The following is a 7,226-nucleotide window of genomic DNA, read 5'->3' as shown; positions in this document are numbered from 1 at the left end:
GCATGATTAACCAATAATAATGATGATGGCAATAAAAATTAAAATAATGGCTCATATTTATTGAACTATTATCATATTGTAGATAATGTGAGGTGTTCTATAAACATTGGAGGTAAGTACTATTATCACTTTACCTTTTCAGGCGGAAAAATAGAGGCTGGAAGAATGGAGGCTGAATAACTTGCTCAAGGGCACATGATTAGCAAACAGTGGACCTAGGATTTGAACTCAGGCTCCAAACCCAATTGCTTAAACTTTATGCCCCAATTGCCTTCCTGTAATGATAAAAGATCTTAAAAGGCCTTTCACCTTAGAGGTCCTGGAAGAGTCAGGCTCCCTTTCTCTCAGTAAATACCAGATCGAATGGAATCCACAGGCTGCGGGCTTCTCTGCACATGCACACTGGTGGTACTTGCAAATGCCAGTGAGGTCTGAATCTACCCACGAACCCTTCCAACCATTCACTAGGAACCCCAGCCTACAATGCAAATGAGGAACTCTTCCTAAGCAGGAATAAATTACAATAAGTTGCAGAGGTTCCCTCATCCTGTTTTTCACTTCATGTTTTGGATGCTGCAGGCTGGGTGAGCAGAAATCCCAGGCTCTGGCTCCGGGCAGCTGCCCTCCTCCGAGTGCTGCCATGAACCACTTCCAGACCATCCTGACTCAGGTCCGGATGCTGCTCTCCAGCCATCAGCCAAGCCAGGTGCAGGCCCTCCTGGACACCCTGCTGGAGGAGCAGCTTCTCTCCAGGGAGTACCATGGTGCCCTGCTCCAGGAGCCTGACGGTGAGGCTCTGGCCAGGAAGATCTCGTTGACCCTGCTGCAGAAAGGAGACCCAGAATTGGCCCTCTTGGGATGGGCCTGGAGTGGGCTGGAGGGCCCAGTGGTTGAGAGGGACCCCGGCTACAAGGACCATAGCGGTAAGTGACATCCCCTTTGCTCCAGGAGCAATGACTGACCCTTGGCACCTCAAGGATTTCCCTCCTTCTTTGAAAGGAAAGTCAATGTGATCATTCCTGTCCCAAGATGGGAAGGCAGACTTACACAGGAATCAGACCTTCTGGTGGAGTGGCAGGAGCCTCAAGGGCTTGGAGAACTCATTCTATGATGATGGGTGTACTGGAGGCATACAGCGCGCTTCCCACTCTGCTACGGAGGAAATCCTCCTGCCCTGACTGGTGTGGTTCGGTGGTTGGAGTGTGAGCCTTCGCACCGAAGGGTTGCAGGTTTGAACCCTGGCCTTGAAGGGGCATGTGTGGGAAGCATCCAATCCATGTGTCTCTCTACATGAATATTTCCCTCCCTTCCTTCCTCCCTCCCTCCCTTCCATCCTCTCTAATAAAAAAAAAATAAAAAAAAATCAATGGAAATATCCTCTGGTGAAGATTAGCAATAATCTTCCTGGAGGCATGCAGCCAAATGGCCACTTGATTTACTCTCTGAGCTGCCTTGATGTGTCAGGCACTGTAGCAGGCACTGGGAGCCACAGATAGACAGATCCGAGCTTGCATGCAGGGGGCTCACAGTCTAGTGGAAAAGACATATGGAGGCACAATCATGTGGTTCAATGAGGTGCCGCAGACAGGAGGGACCAAAGGGCTGGAGAGCAGAGAATGCTGTGTGTGCATATGTATACATGCACACATGTGAGTGTGCTTGTGCAATTATGTGTACACGTGTATGGGCATATATGTGCATGTACATGCATTTCTATATGTGCATGGATGTCACAGATAAAGACAGAAACCAAAGAACAGAGAGAGAAAGGAAAAGAGAGACAGAATAGAGACAGAGCCAGACAGAGATGGAGAGGAGGGAGGAAGGAAGGAAGGGAGAAAGGAAAAGGGAGAGAGAGGGTGGGGGAGAAAGAGTGAGAGAGAAAAAGAGACAGGCAATAGGAAGTAGATCAGAGGGAGAGAGTGTCTTATATTTAAAGAGCATTGACACTTGATGCGTCTTCAATCAGACAAAACAAGTCCACACCATACCGTGTCACTCACAGCCTTGGCTCCTCAAACACCTTAGGTCAGTGATTGGCAAACTCATTAGCAACAGAGCCACAGTTGCGGACCACTGCCTTAGGTCTTCTTTCCCCAGAATTACAAAGAGGTTCTCTTTGTTACAAACAACCTTCTTCCCAAAGACATGTGTTTATCCTTTCTCCTCTGTGCAAATCTGTGCCTTTCTAATTTTTTGAACTGGCGCCATAAATTCCTAGTCCTTCTTGGTCCCTTTCTGGCTTCAGAGTAACTTGGAAACTTGGGATTCACTTTGCGGGAGTATGTACTGTGCACCAGGGATAGCCTTGCCCAGTGGTCGGCAAACTGCAGCTCTCAAGCCACATTTGGCTCTTTGGCCCCTTGAGTGTGGCTCTTCCACAAAATACCACGGCCTGGGGGAGTCTATTTTGAAGAAGTAGCATTCGAAGAAGTTTAAGTTTAAAACATTTGGTTCTCAAAAGAAATTTCAGGCAAAACCGGTTTGGCTCAGTGGATAGAGCTTCAGCCTGCAGACTGAAAGGTCCCAGGTTCGATTCCGGTCAAGGGCATGTACCTTGGTTGCAGGCACATCCCCAGTAGGGGGTGTGCAAGAGGCAGCTGATCGATGACTCTCTCTCATCGATGTTTCTAGCTTTCTATCCCTCTCTCTTCCTATCTGTAAAAACTCGATAAAACATATTTAAAAAAAAAAAAGAAATTTCAATCATTGTACTGTTGATATTTGGCTCTGTTGACTACTGAGTTTGTCGACCACTGCCCTAGCCTATTCAAGCATCTCTTTAGATCACATGTGTCAAACACAAGGCCCACGGGCCAAATCCGTCACGCCAGGCCTTGAAATGTGGCACGCACAGCGCTGTCATCACTGCACTCTGCTGTGATCCATCACAGTGACAGTTTATGACTGTTCAGTAAACAATTTGGCCCGCGATTTAGGCTGGATTTTAAATTTTCTCCCCTTCTCTGATTGAGTTTGACAACCCTACTTTAGATGGTTCTCACATCCATCCTAAGCCCTTTGCTGGTCTCCAGCCTTATGTTACACTTAAAGAAGAAAGCAGACACTGCTCAGAGGTGACACAACTCTGGGTCCCCAGGTAGGAAGTGGTGGAGTCAGAGTTTAAAGACAGATAAGCTTTTTTCCTCAACCTGGCCTTGAGGGGAATAAGCCTTTTGATGGTCTTGCCTTTAGGCATCAGGGTGGTGTAATAATTTCTCCAACTCTTCTGCCAAGAGATAAGTCTACATGGGTTTGGCTCTCTGTGGTTAAATTCTCACCCAGGTGGTCTCCTGGACACATCTTTTACATCTGAATGATCTCCCTGACTTCTTACTGAGTGCCCTCATCCACTTGGTGGTCTGGGAGGGGGGTACTGGGCACTGCAGAGGCCAACCTTGGGGGAAGTCAAAGCCTTCCTCTCTTCTAGACAAGCCCCCAACCCCTGCAAACTGCATGTTCCTTCAGACACCTCCACTCAGACACGTTCGCTCCGCACCTCCCTCCTCCTCTCTCTGGTTCCTGTTATTAACTGTGTTTCCTCCCTGGGGATGTAGTATATTTATTTCTGACCCCACATGACTCTAGAAAGAGAACTGAGCTCAGGGCCCCATGGTCTTAAGGAGGCTGGGAGACAGAGAATGGCAAATCTCTTTGCTGCTTTCTGTTGTCAGCATAAGAAACATTCAAACCTGAAAAGAATTTTTATGAGTTTGAGCCAAACTGTGGACAATTGTCAGGAAGCAAAATCTCAATGTAGTGAGATAATGCTCTGGCAGAATGGTGCTTTTCACCTATTTTTAAAAATTACCATCAAAGGAAGAGATATAAGTGGGTTGCATGAAATCCATTGGCAATAGATTAGGGGGTGGGAGAAAGCAAAGGGGGAAAAGGCAGAGACCCTCTGGGATTGGTTAAAAAGTAAAATGATAGACACATGCTTCTTTTATGGAGGTGGGTACAGGATAGTTAGCAGTCAACAATTAATAGGATAACAATAACAATGAGGGGATTTGTAATCTCTGTCCTCGTACACCGATTGTGTCCTAAGGGTTCGAGAAAAAGAGAAGTTACAAGTTTACCCTGATATTGCAAAAACACAATAGGCTCAGTCCAGATCAAAGTTGATCTTTTGCAGGGAAGATACAGGACTAGGACATGCCTACCCACTATAAACTGCCTTTTATTTATTTTTTTAAAATATATATTTTATTGATATTTTACAGAGAGGAAGGGAGAGGGATAGAGAGTTAGAAACATCGATGAGAGAGAAACATCGATCAGCTGTCTCTTGCACACCCCCTACTGGGGATGTGCCTGCAACCAAGGTACATGCCCTTGACCAGAATCTAACCTGGGACCTTTCAGTCAACAGGCTGACACTCTATCCACTGAGCCAAACAGGTTTTGGCTAAACTGCCTTTTAATTAAAAAAAAAAATTATTTTAGACCATCCTTTGTGGTTACTTTAGGTCTGAGTTTGCAAGGCCACCATGCAGGCCTTCACTGAGCTGGTCAGGTTAGCGTGTGGTCCACACTGTCCCCAGGCCAGCTGTCCTCAGGGCTGGAGGCTTGGCCCAGGCCTAGTCAGGTGTGTGGCTGTGATGCACAGGAGAGGAAGGAGTCTTCAGGGGAGTGAAGAACGGGAAAGAGTGTGATTTATAAATAAATTGCACTCATTGTAGTTTCACTGAGGGTTCAGAAAAGGAAATCGTCATGTGAAGTTTTGTAACTCTCTCTACACCCCCATAATGATCTTCACCCTCCACTGCTCTAAACCCGGCACTGGCCCCGATGTTACTCAGAGGAGAAGCTAAATCGGGACAATGGCTACGAGAACTTTCCAGTTCCCGTCACCTCTCTGCTCTCATCACCTGCTTGTGCTTGCTCATACTCCAGCCATGCTGGCTCCGGCTGTTCCCGGGACAGGCCTGGCACCTCAGGGCAGTTCCCTCCACCTGTACACTCTACTCCAGATAGCCTCTTGGCCAACCACCTCACATCCTTCAGCTCTTTGCTCAGATGTCACCTTCTCAACCAGGCCTACCCTGCCATCTCACCTAGAATTGCAACTGCCCCTCTACACTCTGAGCCCCTCCCTAGACTGACAGTTCGCCTTCTATATATTTTACTTTTCTGTGCTTGTTGTTTACTGTCTGGTTCTCCTACTGGAAAATAAGTTCCACGTGGTCAGGGAATCTGTGTTTTGATCATAGATGCATCCCAACTGCCTGGTATGGGTGGGGGCAGGGTGGTGGTGGATGGAGAGATGGATGGATGGGTGAGTAGATGAGTGGGTGGATGAAGAGATGAGTGGGTGAGGGGGTAGGTGGATAGGTGATAAATAGGTAGATGGATGGGTGGATGAGTAATGGATGGGTGGATGGTGAATGGATGGGTAGATAGGTGGGTGGGTGGGTGGATGGGGAATGGATGGGTAGATAGGTGGGTGAATGGATGGATGGAGAATGGATGGGTGGATAGGTGGATGGGTGGAAAGTTCACTTATGGCCATCATTCTCACTTTACAAATGAGTAAACTGAGGCACAAAGAGCTTAAGTAATTTGCCTCAGGTCATGGCCTGCAGAGGAAAGCTATTGGATCTCTCAAGTCCAGAATTATGGCTGCACTTTCTGCTTGGCTGCCTCTCTTGAACACCCAAAGGAATAGCATTAAGTGCCCCAAACCAGTTAGCCAGCTTCAAAATGAAACTAGTCTGATGATTCAGAAGGCACCTTCTGACGCTACGGCAGTTGTGCAAAAAGCCCACTTCTGGTTGTGTGGCTTTGGGAGTCTGACTCTGCTACACAAATTAGCACGTGTGCATCCAGCCCCAGGCAGGCTCAGGGAGAGCCTGAATGCAGCAGCTTCACTGGGGAATCGGAGCACATGCGCAGGCATTCTTTGGTTGACAGTGGGTGACGACCCCTAGAGGGACAAGCCAGGGCCAGAAAAGAGAGACTTAGGAAGGCAGTGGTGGGGAAAGAATCAGGCTGGAAGCTGGACTGCTCTGGGTCTGAGGCCCAGTTCAGCTACTTACAACTGTGTGATCATTAAACCACTATGACCCTGTTTCTTCATCTCTATAACGGGAGTGATGATATTAACCTCCCAGGGCTATGGAGGGGCTTAAATGAAATGCAGCTGGGAAACTTTTCAAGGTAGCGCTTGGCTTTAGACAAATAATTCTAGGGGCGCATTCCCAGGAAGGAGAACTGGGCAAGGAAGTAATAAACCAGCAGTTTGAGGAGCTGAGAAAACAGTTGTGTCTGCAGTCTCATTGGGAGCCTCAGATAATGTCTAGACACTCATTTCATGCAAAAGCACACCGCTGAGTGCTTGGGCGCTGTGGACATCGGAGCCATGACCAGTGTGGCCCCTGCCCTCAGATTGGCACTTTGGTTAATTGGGCCGTGCCCTCAGGGCCTGAGTGCCAGTTATGACTCTCCGAATCCAAGGGGTATGACTGAGAGCACTTGCTGGGACCCCTCTGGGCCTCAGTTTCCCCATCTAAAAAGTGGAGGTAATAACAGTACCCTGAGTGGGGTTCTGAGGATTCAGTGACCTTAGCTAACATAAGGCACATGCATTTCTGGCAAGAGGAAAGTTGGTTCTATTCATCAGCCTTTGGGGGAAGTACAGACCGGAGGTAGAACAGAAAGGTAACTGTGGGTAAAGGTAAATGTCTCTGCTCTTGGGTGTGTGAACAGAGTGAGGGGCATCTGGGCACTTTTCCAATAGGCTGTAGGACACCTCTCACAACCAGGTGAGCACTAGGCAGTGGCAGCTTGTCCCAGGCTAACCCCCTGAACCTGTCTCCAAGGCCCTCCTTTTTTCTGACTTCTGAAAGCAGCCCAGCCGAGGCTCTCCTGTTGCTTCTTCTGTGCCCTTCCTTGTTTCACTTTCCTGAGTGTGTTTTTGCTGCAGCCAATAAGTTCTTGCTTGCTTTGCTCCACTTTGTCTCTTGACTGAAATCTGATTTTATATATTATTGTTTTCTTTGTCTTTCCTTTGTGTTTCGTTGCTCTCTGTTTTCATGAGAACTCTGTTCTAGGAACTGTAGAACAAAGCCCCCGGAGGATGCTGCCTGATTTATTGGAAAGGGAAGGACAGCCCAGGCTGCCCAGCCCTTCCTCCAGCTTCCTTCCCCTATTTGGCCTTTGGATGAGAGCCTCAAGGCTGGGGCTACCGAGGAGAGGAGCTGTGCCCTTCCATCTGCCTCCCT

General features: G+C 48.0%; 1 protein-coding gene across 3 annotated transcripts in view; it reads left to right on the top strand.

Annotated features, from left to right (window-relative positions):
• The first annotated feature begins 557 nt into the window (after positions 1–557).
• Positions 558–7,226, top strand: part of CIITA (class II major histocompatibility complex transactivator) — a 49,005-nt gene continuing 42,336 nt past the window's right edge. The window contains exon 1 of one of the 3 annotated variants that reach the window (XM_036410370.2): positions 558–923. In XM_036410370.2, the coding sequence (XP_036266263.1) occupies positions 641–923 (283 nt within the window). In that variant the 5' untranslated portion in view covers positions 558–640. The remainder of the gene's footprint in view (positions 924–7,226) is intronic. The other 2 variants (XM_045571287.1, XM_036410367.2) reach the window with 2 other exon arrangements.

Source organism: Pipistrellus kuhlii, unplaced genomic scaffold (assembly GCF_014108245.1).
Source record: "Pipistrellus kuhlii isolate mPipKuh1 unplaced genomic scaffold, mPipKuh1.p scaffold_m20_p_4, whole genome shotgun sequence".
In the NCBI taxonomy this organism is placed as follows: Eukaryota; Metazoa; Chordata; class Mammalia; order Chiroptera; family Vespertilionidae; genus Pipistrellus; species Pipistrellus kuhlii.
Note: the sequence above shows the minus strand (reverse complement) of the source record. Positions and strands in the feature narration are given on the sequence as shown.